Source organism: Megachile rotundata, chromosome 12, assembly GCF_050947335.1.
Source record: "Megachile rotundata isolate GNS110a chromosome 12, iyMegRotu1, whole genome shotgun sequence".
Lineage (NCBI taxonomy): Eukaryota > Metazoa > Arthropoda > Insecta > Hymenoptera > Megachilidae > Megachile > Megachile rotundata.
In genome coordinates this window covers 6,818,835-6,831,937 of record NC_134994.1, presented here as the reverse complement: position 1 = coordinate 6,831,937, position 13,103 = coordinate 6,818,835, and the positions used below count along the sequence as shown (strand labels likewise).

General features: G+C 38.2%; 3 protein-coding genes across 4 annotated transcripts; 1 reads left to right on the top strand and 2 right to left on the bottom strand.

Annotated features, from left to right (window-relative positions):
• Positions 1–7: 7 nt before the first annotated feature.
• Positions 8–3,245, bottom strand: LOC100874728 (odorant receptor 13a-like). Of its 2 annotated transcripts, XM_003700862.3 has the most exons (5): positions 2,230–3,245; positions 630–729; positions 464–574; positions 230–385; positions 8–144 (listed from the first exon to the last, which is right to left on the bottom strand). In XM_003700862.3, exons 1-5 carry the CDS (start codon positions 3,243–3,245, stop codon positions 94–96), a joined length of 1,434 nt encoding a protein of 477 aa, XP_003700910.3. In that variant the 3' UTR covers positions 8–93. The 2 variants fall into 2 exon arrangements, with proteins under 2 accessions (XP_003700910.3, XP_076393872.1); XM_076537757.1 differs by having other exon boundaries at positions 8–385.
• Positions 3,246–3,537: 292 nt separating this feature from the next.
• LOC100874614 (odorant receptor 13a) lies at positions 3,538–7,789 on the bottom strand. Its single transcript, XM_003700861.3, has 5 exons — positions 5,892–7,789; positions 5,648–5,747; positions 5,470–5,580; positions 3,719–3,874; positions 3,538–3,659 (listed from the first exon to the last, which is right to left on the bottom strand). Exons 1-5 carry the CDS (start codon positions 6,752–6,754, stop codon positions 3,606–3,608), a joined length of 1,284 nt encoding a protein of 427 aa, XP_003700909.3. The 5' UTR covers positions 6,755–7,789; the 3' UTR covers positions 3,538–3,605.
• Positions 7,731–12,947, top strand: LOC100884020 (aquaporin AQPAe.a). The gene is made up of 6 exons (XM_003700860.3): positions 7,731–8,658; positions 8,743–8,918; positions 11,021–11,164; positions 11,225–11,458; positions 12,384–12,464; positions 12,732–12,947. The coding sequence occupies exons 1-6, from the start codon at positions 8,625–8,627 to the stop codon at positions 12,945–12,947; spliced, it is 885 nt and encodes a 294-aa protein (XP_003700908.2). The 5' UTR covers positions 7,731–8,624.
• The last annotated feature ends 156 nt before the right edge of the window (positions 12,948–13,103 follow it).

Sequence of the window (13,103 nt, the reverse complement as noted above, 5' to 3'; positions counted from 1 at the left end):
CAAAACATAGTATCCATGATTTTCGTTTTATTAAGAAACAAGTGCTGTGATATTTCTAAAGTGGTCTACTGAATTTGTGATATACAATATATTTTACACAACCTCCCGCAAGATGTTCAAGTATGCCATCGACATTTTCATTATCTGCAAATTATATGACAATTTTTAGGTATGTACAGTATATGACATTTTGTATGTACAAGATTGAAAACGATTTTTCTGAACTTACGTCGGTAAAAGTGACTAAAGATATTTCAACAATTTTACCCGCTGTGAGCTGCATCGGGTAATTCGACATGGCGATGATCAGAACTAAGCAACGAGCTTTCTTTATTGGAAGACGATACCAATCTAGCATGACGGATGTCATACCAACAACGTTATTCTATCCGTAACCAGATTTAAATTTCGTAAAGCACGTTGAAAAATAACAAAGATATACTGAAACAACGCAATGACGTACTTCATCCACAAGTAGTTGGCCAATGTAACATAATATGAACGAGCAAAAGATAAAAGATGTTTGTAAGATGATGCAGATGGTTATAAACATAGGGTCGCTCTTCTGAGGTTCCTAAAAGACGATCTTTTTTATATTGTGATTACTTGCGGTGTTTGTGTTATCCTACCGTGATGATCCGGTAACCCATTAGACATATGAGACATGTGTTGCCCATGATGTCCACGAAACAGATGTATTGCGTGATTGCTTCGACGTTTTCGAAAAATCTGGAAAGAAATTGTGAAACATTGAATGGATAAAAAAGAGTAGAAGGAAAAGCTATAGCTTAGGAAAGGGTAGAATTTAGGTTCTACCACTGTTACATGACAATGTGGTGGTTCATCACGCATTACATTGGCTCATATTTCATTACTACGCAATGAATTACCACGTGATAAATTTGCATATGTAGAATCGGTATGTAGTCGAATTATACGCTGATTTGTTACGCGACAAACGCGTTGAATCACCTATGCGCCAAATTACCACGTACTGAATGACCTACGCATAGAATTACCACGCACTGAATGACCTACGCATAGAATTACCACGCGTAGAATCACTGCGCATATGTACTACCACGCACAGAATTACTGCGCCTACGAATTACCATGCGTAGAATTACTGCGCATACGAATTACCACGCGCAGAATTACTGCGCATACGAATTACCATGCGCAGAATTACTGCGCATACGAATTACCTACGCGTCGAATTACCACGTGTCGAATTACCCACGGATCGAATTACTACGCGTCGAATTACCCACGGATCGAATTACCACGCGTCGAATTACCCACGGATCGAATTACCACGCATCGAATTACCCACGGATCGAATTACCACGCGTCGAATTACCCACGGATCGAATTACCACGCGTCGAATTACCCACGGATCGAATTACTACGCTCGAATTATCTACGCATCAAATTACCACGCGTTGAATTACCTACGCATCGAATTACCATGCGTCGAATTATCTGTACAATGAATTACCACGCGTCGAATTACCAAATATCGAATTACCACGCGTTGAATTACCTACGCATCGAATTACCACACGTCAAATTATCTGTGCATCGAATTACCACGCGGTGAATTACCAAATATCGAATTACCACGCGTTGAATTACCTACGCATCGAATTACCACACGTCGAATTATCTGTGCATCGAATTACCACGCGTCGAATTACTACGCATCAAATTACCACGAATCGAATTACCACGCGCCTAATTATTTACAATCGAATTACCACGCGTCGAATTACCAAGTATCGAATTACCACGCGTTGAATTACCTACACATCGAATTACCACGCGTCGAATTACTCATGCGCCACATTACCCACGCGCAATTATCTACGCATCGAATTTCCACGCATGGAATTTCCTACGCATCGAATTACCTACGTGTTGAATTACTATGTGCCGAATTACTGATGTCCCGAATTTCCACGCGTCAAATTCCTACGTGGTAAATTACCATGCATCGAAATTACCCACGTCCCGAATTATACTGCGTCAAGTTACCACACGCCGTATCATCACATTCCGAATTACTGCGCATTGAATCCCTACGTGTCAAGGTGTTCCATGCTAAATCACCACACATCAAATTATCACAAGCCAAATCCCCACGCATCCGACGATGAGTTGCACTATCGCTATCGCTTACCCACAGAACCACATCGAATCTCAACATACCCCTCGAAACTTCTACTCACCCCTTTATCTTCCTCTCATGTTCCACTATATCCGCAATCTTGTAATTCACCGTTCTCTCGCTCAAATCCGCCCCTTCATCAAGACTCTTCATCTTCTTATTCAGCATCCTCAACAAACTGCACACGTGCAGAACGAACACCGTGAAAATACCATACGACCCGCTAGACGTGGCATAGGTAATAATACCACTGAAGAACTGCAAGGTAAAGACAATCTCATAAGTCGGTGTCTGTTGTTCGTTGATGAAGACGAAGTAGCCCGCACAGGCCATCGGTCTTATGGTGACGTTGTTCGGTAATGTAATGGGTCCCTTCATAAGAGGTATGATAGTACGGTAACATAAACCACCGCCGTACAAAGTGAGCATCACTGTCAATATTAATTTTCGTCCGAGCATCCCTCTGGAATGTAATATCGATCGATCCTCTTCGGTAGCTTCGATCCAGTCCTGTCTGATCACATCCAAACAGTCTCTGATCTGTTTGGATCGAAGCAGGAGGATCGTGTATTTGATGAACTGCATGCAGCAGTTGAGGATTGGGCCGAACACCTTTAATCTGACCTGACCACTTTTCGTTTTGAGGAACATGTAGAGGAAGCCTGGTACTATCACCAGGAAGTAGAGAAAGTAGGCGACGAGGATGGGGATCGTCTTCAGGATCTTCGAGTAGATGGGTGAAGTGTTCGGAAGCGGCCAGGCACCGACCATCTGTAGATTCAGTCGCACAAATCTCATGGTGTAATTCAAATCCTCCTCCACGCTCGTCGGTCCGGATATGCTATTGTCACTTTTCATGGTGGAGGTTGATTTGAGCGTTTGAGCGAAACTGACTCGTGACGAGGGTGGTTTCGTTTGGGAACACCATTGCGCCTGCGTTATGTGGTAAATTGACATCGAATAGACGGTAATTTGATATCGAATAGCAATCATCCGAACAATTTTAATATGGAAAGGAGTTTCGATGCGTTTCCAAGTTTGATGGGAGAAATCAACGTCACGAGCCATTACGACCATTTGTGCTACACCGTTTACTGGATAGATAATTTTCTTTGGTTGCTTCTTGTCTTGTGCAACAAAACTCTTTATTAAAATATGCTCACAATGACTATATCGCTTACAACATGAAGATGCATTTTAACGTTATATAATACGTTCGGAATATTTGTAGAAAATGATGGAACAATGTGTCTGTAAAAAATGTTAGTGAGTATTGTCAGTATCGTTCGATAGCTCTGTTATTTTTGATCATTCGGAGTTTACTTCGCTTAATAGTTATCTGCAATATTCAGTAGAAGATATACGCAAGGGAAAATTGTGTATCTGTGATTGTAAAGTTAGAGTCATAAACTTCCCTGATGACTCGTTGATGATTTTTCATGCTGTCATCGTTCGCAGGAAGTTCAGATACGCTGCAGAGGTTTTGAAAACCTGCGACATATTCAAATTTATATTAAAATATTTCTTTTACAGAAATTTCGAGAACTCACATCGCAAAATCCTTGAAGCGAAAGATCAAAGAGTTTCCCTGCGGATAGACTTGATGGACGACTGGTTCGAAGGATCACCATTCTTACATCTTTCACTACGTCTATCGGGAGTTCGAACCACGGTAAAAAATATGCTGTTTTTCCCACTCTTGTACTCTTTATTGGGACGGGAGAAATAATGATTTCAATTAAAGTAATTTTTGTGAGGGTTATTTAGTTGATTATGGTGGACTCTTGTTATATTGCCACTTTTATGGGGACTTTCATACGTGGTGGTTTTTTGTGTGTTGCATAGTTAGGTGGCATACAATCATTCGTTGTATTTGTACGCTTTGACTGGTGAAATATAGAGTGAGAACGTGTTATATTGTCACGCGCTAATTTTCGACGTGTTATATTGCCGCGTGGTGAATTTCTATGCTTCGAATCAGTAGATATCAAATTTCTACGCGTTAAATTTCCGACGCATCGAATTACCACGCATTGAATTACCACTGATCGAATTACCACGGATCGAGTTACCACGCATTGAATTGCCACGCTTCCAATTACCTACGCGTCGAATCACCACGCGTCGAATTACCCACGGATCGAATTACCATGCGTCGAATTACCCACGTGTCGAATTACCCACGCGTCGAATTACCACGCGTCGAATTATCCATGCATCGAATTACTACGCGTCGAATTATCTACGCATCGAATTACCATGCGTCGAATTATTACCCACGGATCGAATTACCACGCGTCGAATTACCCATGCATCGACTTACTACGCGTCCAATTATCTATGTATCGAATTACCACGCGTTGAATTACCTACGCATCGAATTACCACGCGTCGAATTTCCCACGCGTCGAATTACCATGCGTCGAATTACCCATGCTTCGAATTACCACGCGTCGAATTATCCATGCATCGAATTACCACGCGTCGAATTACCCATGCATCGAATTACCACGCGTCGAATTACCCATGCATCGAATTACTACGCGTTGAATTACCTACGCATCGAATTACCACGCGACGAATTACCCACGGATCGAATTACCACGCGTCGAATTCCACACGCGTCGGATTACCAGGCGTCGAATTACCCACGCGTCGAAGTACCCAAGGATCGAATTACCACGCGTCGAATTACCCACGGATCGATTTACCACGCGTCGAATTACCCACGAATCGAGTTACCTACGCGTCGAATTGCCACGGACCGAATTACCACGCGTCGAATTACCCACGGATCGAATTACCCGCGGGTCGAATTACCACGCATTGAATTACCACGCGTCCAATTACCCGTATATCGAATTACCCACAAGTCGAATTACCACGCGTCGAATTATCTACGAACTGAATTACCATGGATTGAATTACCACGCGTCGAATTTTACTACGAATCGAATTACCGCGCGTCGAATTATCCATGTGTTGAATTATCACGCATCGAATTACCCACGCGTCAAATTATCCACTCGTTGTATTATTCACGTGTCGAACTATCCACGCGTTATATGACGATGCATTGTGCCACCTTGAGTGGTACCACGATGCGTTATATCGCCATCAGTAGTATACACATACCACATACCTATATACATTACCATTACATGCTACAGTCATATTCTATCGCAAATATATCATCAATTTTCAATTGCAATTTCAAATCCCTATATCTTCACCACATCGGTGGCAATATAACAAAAAAATCTCTTATATATAACATAGGGGTTTGCTAAGAGAATATTACCACTTGTTTCAAACGATCCCCAATAAACGATATAATAAACACGTTCGAAAGAATCGACGTCATCAATATGAAATACGTCATCGTGCTAAGTGTCTTGTGATCCTCCCATTCCTAAAAACATCAGCAAAAATCAATTTGTTAATCAACTGATTATTGCCAGACTAAACATTTGATATACCACAAGCACTCCATATTCCAGGAAACATATAATCACGGTATTTCCAAGCATTTCCGATAAAAATACGACGTTGAATGTTTTCTCGATCATCGCAGCGTATCTACAATTAATTTATATCGTTAAGTACGATCGATGAATTTACACATAAAACATCGGGGAACACGCAAGGAACACTTGTTCGAGTGTCATCGAACAAGTCGTTTAGTATTGTAAAATACTTGTATTTTTCATCAGGTTATCTTACTCGGTCGCCTGTACATGACGTTGGATGATGAACCGAAGACGATCACGCAATTTTCCGTTGGTCTCTTTCATAAATAAGTCGATCTTCCGGTTGATCACTTCGAATAAGCCAGAACAGTGCATGGTAATACCAGCGATTAATATGTAGATTCCACAATTTGTGGACAAAATGATAATGCTGATGAACATTTGAAAGGCGAACGTCATCTCGTAGAACGGCGAATCCTCAATAACGAAGAACACATAGTTACTCAAATAAGGTAAAGGAATTTGAGTGGTGTTGTCAGACTTCACAACCTTCTCCGATAACAGAGGCAAAATCAGGTGATAAGGCAATGCACCTCCGTACGAAAGTCCCAGATACAATATCGCAAAAAATCGACCGATTTTCGCGCTTTCTCTGATCAGCTTTCGATCCTCCTCGCACTCCACGTCCCTGTACTGCAGCTCCAACTCCGTCAGACAAAAGCTGATCTCATTCTTGTTGATAATTATCGTCCAAAATTTGACGATGCCCAAAAGACTGAACACTTGCGCGGCTATCACCTTCATGTACCTCTTCAGGTCCTCGCAGTCGTGGTACGTGTAAATCGCGTGGGGTATCAGCAGAAAACACATGGAGCAGAAAATGAGCGCTATCTGAACCTGCCTTCTGGTTTTACGCAAAGCAGTGTCGTCTTGGTACAGCGGCCAGATACCGATGGGCGTTAATAATGCTTTGGGGAAACGTATGGTGTATTCGGTGTCCAATTTGTAACTGGCATTTCGATAAACCATAGCTGATATAATGCTTCTATAGTGTTTGATATAATGCTTCCGGTGTGGTGGAGATTCTTTGAACAACTGAAGAGAATAGTGAATCATCGAGGAGGACAAGGCTTATAGCGCTTGCGTGGAGACCAATTTTCCATAAGCAATTTGTAGCAATCTTAAAACATTAGAAAGCGTTCTAATGGAGTTATCGATAGGAAATTGCACAAATCTATGGTAATTCCAGTAGATGATTTTGCATGACTAAATCACGATACAGAGAGTCGTCGAACGTTTATATTATCATTTTTGTGATTTTGTATTATTATGTTCGCAATGAAGTTTCAATGTTTTGCTTCCTGTTTTAGGTAGCAAATGTTGTGTTTTATGTGGCTATTTGTGGTTGATCGTGTGGGGTAGAGTGAAGGGTTTGTAGATGCATTTTTAGTAATGAATGTAATAGATGGGAAAAGTTATGGAAATTTTTTGAAGTGTAAGAAGATGTCTTGTGAATTCTCGGTGGGGAATGTGATGTGTGGAGAAGGGGGTAGAGGATTGTAGTACTGGGCGACATTTTGTGAGGGTGATGTGAGAAACAATGTTTGGTTATTTGGGAATTTTTGTAATATGGAAATATACGATTTTGTGGATTTGAGAATTTGAGAATTTGAGAATTTGAGAATTTGGGAATTTAGGAATATGGAAATTTGGGAATTTAGGAATATGGAAATTTGGGAATTTGGACATTTGGAAATATAGAAATATGGGACTGTGGGAATTTGTGGATTTGAGAATATAAAAATTTACCAAATTTTAGAATATAAGAATTTGTCAAATTGGGAAATTGGAAAGTTGGGCAAGTGGGAAATTGGGAAATTGGAAGTTTGAGAAATTGGGAAATTAGTAAGCTGGAATATTGGGAAATTGGAAGTTTGAAAAATTGGGAAATTGGGAGTTTGAGAAATTGGGAAAGTGAGAAAGTGGGAAATTGGGAAATTTGGAAAGTGCGAAAGTGGGAAATTGTGAAAATTGGGAAAGTGGGAAATTGGAAAATTGAGAAACTGGGAAATTGGGAAAGTGGGAAATTGGAAAATTGAGAAACTGGGAAATTGGGAGTTTGAGAAGTTGGGAAATTGAGAAATTGAGAAATTGAGAAATTGCGAAAGTGGGAAATTGTAAAATTGAGAAACTGAGAAATTGGGAAATTGAGAAATTGAGAAGTTGGGAAATTGGGAAATTGGGAAATTAAGAAATTGGGAAAATGGGAAATTGGGAAATTGGGAAATTGGAAAATTGAGAAATTGGAAAATTGAGAAATTAGGAAATTGGGAAATTGGGAGTTTGAGAAATTGGGAAATTGGGAAATTAGGAAATTGGGAAATTGGACATTTGGGAATTTGGAAATTTGATAATATGGGAATATAGGAATTTATGGATTTGAGTCGAAAATTTTAAAACTTGAAAATCTAAAAATTAAAAAATCCAGAAATCTGTATTTAGAAGTTCAAAAATTATCAAATACAAAAGCACAAAAAAATGAATAATTAATTATATATAAATTTCGCAAATTTGTTGTCCCATCCTCCACCATGTTTGCACAAACATACTTCTACGGGTTTCACACGTCCAGTCGCAAAGAGAGCGACAAAACATTCTAAGAAGAAATACTATACAATTTTTCGTTGATTTCGACTAGTGCTACGATATGAATCAGTGTTCCAATAAACGCTATCGGCCTTGATGATATTTTAATGTCAGAAACATGTATCTCCTCTTGAGCGAGCACAATCGGCCGAACACACTAATTCGTCGAAGAATGCAACGTATCGTTACACTCATCGATAAGGCAGCTTCTTTTTAACTAATATTGCGAAGAACGATAACTATCGATTAAAATTGTCAAAGTAATTCGAGTGCTGATTACGGCAAACAGTACCGTAACGGTAGCCGTTGCTTTCGATGAAAGGTTTGTTGTGCGTCTACCATGGAGCCTGATACACGAAGTATGGATTCTCAAAGTGAGTTACTTAAATTCGGTCTCTCATCTGAATTACTGAAATATGAGGCTCTAACGTATCTTTGAACCTTGTGGTGATTTCTAGGTACGTTGTGGACCATGCAAAAGGGCACAACCACAATGTTTATTGCCGAAATAGTGGGCACTGGAATACTTATATTTATTGGATGCATGGGGTCCATTGGAACTATGGGAGCAGCGCCTCCGCCGCCATTGCAGTCCTCCATGGCGTTCGGTATGACCGTCAACCTTCTGATTATGGTAAGTATATATAATTTTATTCGTATATCACTTTCACACAAATTTTATCCAAATACTTTTTGAGATTTGCTTTGGGTTAGCCAAGTGACTTTAGATTGTATTTAGAAAAGTAATTTGGGAATTTGGTGATTTAGTAATTTGTGAATTTGTGAATTTGGGAATTTGGGAATTTAGTAATTTGGTAATTTGGTAATTTGGTAATTTGGTAATTTGGTAATTTGGGAATTTGGGAATTTGGGAATTTAGTAATATGGTAATTTGGTAATTTGGGAATTTAGTAATTTGGTAATTTAGTAATTTGGTAATTTAGTAATTTGGTAATTTAGGAATTTGGGAATTTAACAATTTCATAATTTGGTAATTTGGTAATTTAGTAATTTGGTAATTTGGCAATTTGGTAATTTGGTAATTTGGTAATTTGGTAATTTGGTAATTTGGTAATTTGGTAATTTAGGAATTTAGTAATTTGGTAATTTGGTAATTTGGTAATTTGGGAATTTAGTAATTTGGTAATTTAGTAATTTGGTAATTTAGTAATTTGGTAATTTAGGAATTTGGGAATTTAACAATTTCATAATTTGGTAATTTGGTAATTTAGTAATTTGGTAATTTGGCAATTTGGTAATTTGGTAATTTGGTAATTTGGTAATTTGGTAATTTGGTAATTTAGGAATTTAGTAATTTGGTAATTTGGTAATTTGGTAATTTGGGAATTTAGTAATTTGGTAATTTAGTAATTTGGTAATTTAGTAATTTGGTAATTTAGGAATTTGGGAATTTAACAATTTCATAATTTGGTAATTTGGTAATTTAGTAATTTGGTAATTTAGTAATTTGGTAATTTAGGAATTTGGGAATTTAACAATTTCATAATTTGGTAATTTGGTAATTTAGTAATTTGGTAATTTGGTAATTTGGTAATTTGGTAATTTAGGAATTTAGTAATTTGGTAATTTGGTAATTTGGTAATTTGGTAATTTGGTAATTTGGTAATTTGGTAATTTAGGAATTTAGTAATTTGGTAATTTGGTAATTTGGTAATTTGGTAATTTGGGAATTTAGGAATTTAGTAATTTGGTAATTTAGTAATTTAGTAATTTGGTAATTTGGTAATTTGGTAATTTGGTAATTTGGTAATTTGGTAATTTGGTAATTTAGTAATTTGGTAATTTGGTAATTTGGTAATTTGGTAATTTAGGAATTTAGTAATTTGGTAATTTAGTAATTTAGTAATTTGGTAATTTGGTAATTTAGTAATTTGGTAATTTGGTAATTTGGTAATTTGGTAATTTGGTAATTTGGTAATTTGGGAATTTAACAATTTGATAATTTGGTAATTTGGTAATTTCACTTTGTTAATTTACTTGCAGAGTGAAGAAAGGTAGATCTACATTTAAGGGTGTAGACTTATGGCTTTTGGGCACGATATGTTAATGGTTATGGGAAGAATAGTTGTCGAGGGTATTAGTAGCTCAGTTGAAAAGGTATTTGCCAGGAAAATGGAGAATTAAAGTCAAATTCAAATCCTAGTATCTTAATCCTTCGATCCCTAGATATTCAGATGTCCAGACTAGGTACATAGATTTCTAGATCTTTGGATAACAAGACCTCTACATTTCGATTAAATCCTTATACTCACATGTATATTTAGATCTCTATATCTTAGATTTCTCCACTCCAAATAGCTTTGTCTAAAATTTCTATATTCCATCTCTGCATCCCAAATTTTTATAACCAATATCTAGCTCCATCTCTATATCCCAAACTTGTACATCCCAAATTTCAATACTTTAGCTCTCTACAAATCAAACTCCTATATTCCAAATCCCCATATATCCCAGATCTCTATACTTTCAGATTTCCATGTGCCTAGACCTAGACCTTCCTACATACCTGTATACCTAGTCCTCCACATGTCCACATCCCTAAACCCCAGAATTCCTACATCAGCAGACCTCAAGATACCCTCATCCATACCTTCATAACCTCAATCAAACTCATATCTCTAACTCCATACAAGTATAAATTTCCATAACCAAAAGATAACCATTTCCATAACCAAACAAATCTCACTATATTTAATCAAAAAATTTCTATTACAGATGTTAGGTCACGTAAGCGGAGCCCACATGAACCCAGCAGTGACGATCGGAGCAGTGATCGTCGGCCTCAAAACCATCCCTACAGCCATTGCTTACGTAATAGCTCAATTCATAGGAGCCACTATAGGATACGGAGTGTTAATGGTACGACAATAATACTGTCTTTAAACATGATCATCCATTTATTATGCAATTCGTGTACAGATGATAACTCCACCAGAGTTGTTCAACGACGGATCATCGAATTCGACTGCAGGTCTTTGTGTGACGGTTGTTCATCCAGGGATTAGCACCGTCACGGCTATACTGATAGAAACCCTTTGCACATCCTTCATACTTTGTGCAGCTTGTGCTACTTGGGATCCGAGGTGTGCGCATACGACGGATTCTACGGCGATTAGGTTCGGTTTCTCTGTTGTGGGAATTTCACTGGCTGCGGTAAGTAATCTGAGTCGTTTTTATTTAGTCTTGTGCAGATATTAAGCTGATCTAAGCTGAGAATTTGAGAATTTGGGAATTTGGGAAATGGGGAAATGGGGAAATGAGCAATTTGGGAATTTGGGAAATTGGGAAATTGGGAAATTGGGAAATTGGGAAATTGGGAAATTGGGAAATTGGGAATTTGGGAAATTGGGAAATTGGGAATTTGGGAAATTGGGAAATTGGGAAATTGGGAATTTGGGAATTTGGGAATTTGAGAAATTGGGAATTTGGGAATTTGGGAATTGGGAAATTGGGAATTTAGGAAATTGGGAATTTGAGAAATTGGGGATTTAGGAAATTGGGAATTTTGGAAATTGGGAAATTCTAAATTTGGGGATTTGGGAAATTGGGAATTTGAGAAATTGGAAATTCGGGAAATTGGGAAATTGGGAATTCGGGAAATTGGGAAATTGGGGATTTGGGAAATTAGGAAATTTGGAAATTTGGAAATTTGGAAATTGGGAAATTGGGAATTCGGGAATTCGGGAATTTGGGAATTTGGGAATTTGGGAATTTGGAAAATTGGGGAATTGGGAAATTACGAAATTGGGGATTTGGGAAATTGGGAATTTTGGAAATTGGGAAATTCTAAATTTGGGGATTTGGGAAATTGGGAATTTGAGAAATTGGAAATTCGGGAAATTGGGAAATTGGGAAATTGGGGATTTGAGAAATTAGGAATTTGGGAAATTGGGAATTTGGAAAATTGGGAAAATGGAAAATCGGGAATTTGAGAAATTGGGAAATTTAGAAATTGCTAATAAGCTAATCATCAAGCTGATCTAAGCTGATCTAAGCTAAAATTAAACATTCAAATCTATAAATAAAACATACGTAAGAATATGTAAATTAAGCATATCGTAAAAATATTTATTTTCAGAGTCCTTATACCGGTTGCAGCATGAACCCTGCGCGTACCTTCGGCCCTGCATTCTGGAACGGCAACTGGACAAACCAATGGGTGAGTAACATAATTGTAAATCATGTCCCTTCCGAGATTCAATAAATCCCAGCGACGTAATATCATACCATGATTCCTTCCTTTAATCTGTAAATAATGTCGATAAGAGACACGAGGCCTTTTTTGAGTTTCCGTGTCGACCGTTATCGGTTCACTGTTGTTTCTTCATACGTTCAAGAAGAGAGGTGTACAAATATTTGCTTTCTATTACGTAGATTAGATTGCATCGCGACGATAATCACATTTTTTCCATGGCAATTTCTTTAGATTTACTGGTTCGGACCGACTGCAGGCGCTTTCCTCGGAACGTACACCTATCAATTACTTTTTGCGGAAAAAGAGGACGTGGAGCGCAAACGTCTCGAGTTCATAGAATTGAAAGCGATTGCGACACAGGAATGTGACGGCATTCATTCCAAAGAAAATCATACCAAATGCGAGGCACTCGAATTGATTCCGGAAAATGACGACAACGCCGCGTGATTAGCGTTTAAAGTTTAAGGTATGATCATCTTTATCATCCGCCAATAATCGTCTTCCATGATGCTTCGGTTGAAGACGCCACCGCTAGATGGTGCTGTACTCCACAAAATGGCGCGCATTTCATTTCTCTACGTTCATCTCGTGCATTCTACGTCT

Excerpts from the sequence above, each read along its gene's own strand:
- LOC100874728 (XM_076537757.1), bottom strand. The coding sequence starts at position 3,245 with ATGGTCGTAATGGCTCGTGACGTTGATTTCTCCCATCAAACTTGGAAA. Across the intron at positions 730-2,229 it reads CATGAGAGGAAGATAAAGGG|ATTTTTCGAAAACGTCGAAG; the intron begins GTGAGTAGAAGT and ends ATTTCTTTCCAG. Across the intron at positions 575-629 it reads TGGGTTACCGGATCATCACG|GAACCTCAGAAGAGCGACCC; the intron begins GTAGGATAACAC and ends ATCGTCTTTTAG.
- LOC100874614 (XM_003700861.3), bottom strand. The coding sequence starts at position 6,754 with ATGATTCACTATTCTCTTCAGTTGTTCAAAGAATCTCCACCACACCGG. Across the intron at positions 3,875-5,469 it reads GGGATCGTTTGAAACAAGTG|AGTACAAGAGTGGGAAAAAC; the intron begins GTAATATTCTCT and ends GTCCCAATAAAG. Across the intron at positions 3,660-3,718 it reads CGCTTCAAGGATTTTGCGAT|GTTTTCAAAACCTCTGCAGC; the intron begins GTGAGTTCTCGA and ends AATATGTCGCAG.
- LOC100884020 (XM_003700860.3), top strand. The coding sequence starts at position 8,625 with ATGGAGCCTGATACACGAAGTATGGATTCTCAAA. Across the intron at positions 8,659-8,742 it reads ACGAAGTATGGATTCTCAAA|GTACGTTGTGGACCATGCAA; the intron begins GTGAGTTACTTA and ends GGTGATTTCTAG. Across the intron at positions 11,459-12,383 it reads TGGGAATTTCACTGGCTGCG|AGTCCTTATACCGGTTGCAG; the intron begins GTAAGTAATCTG and ends ATTTATTTTCAG.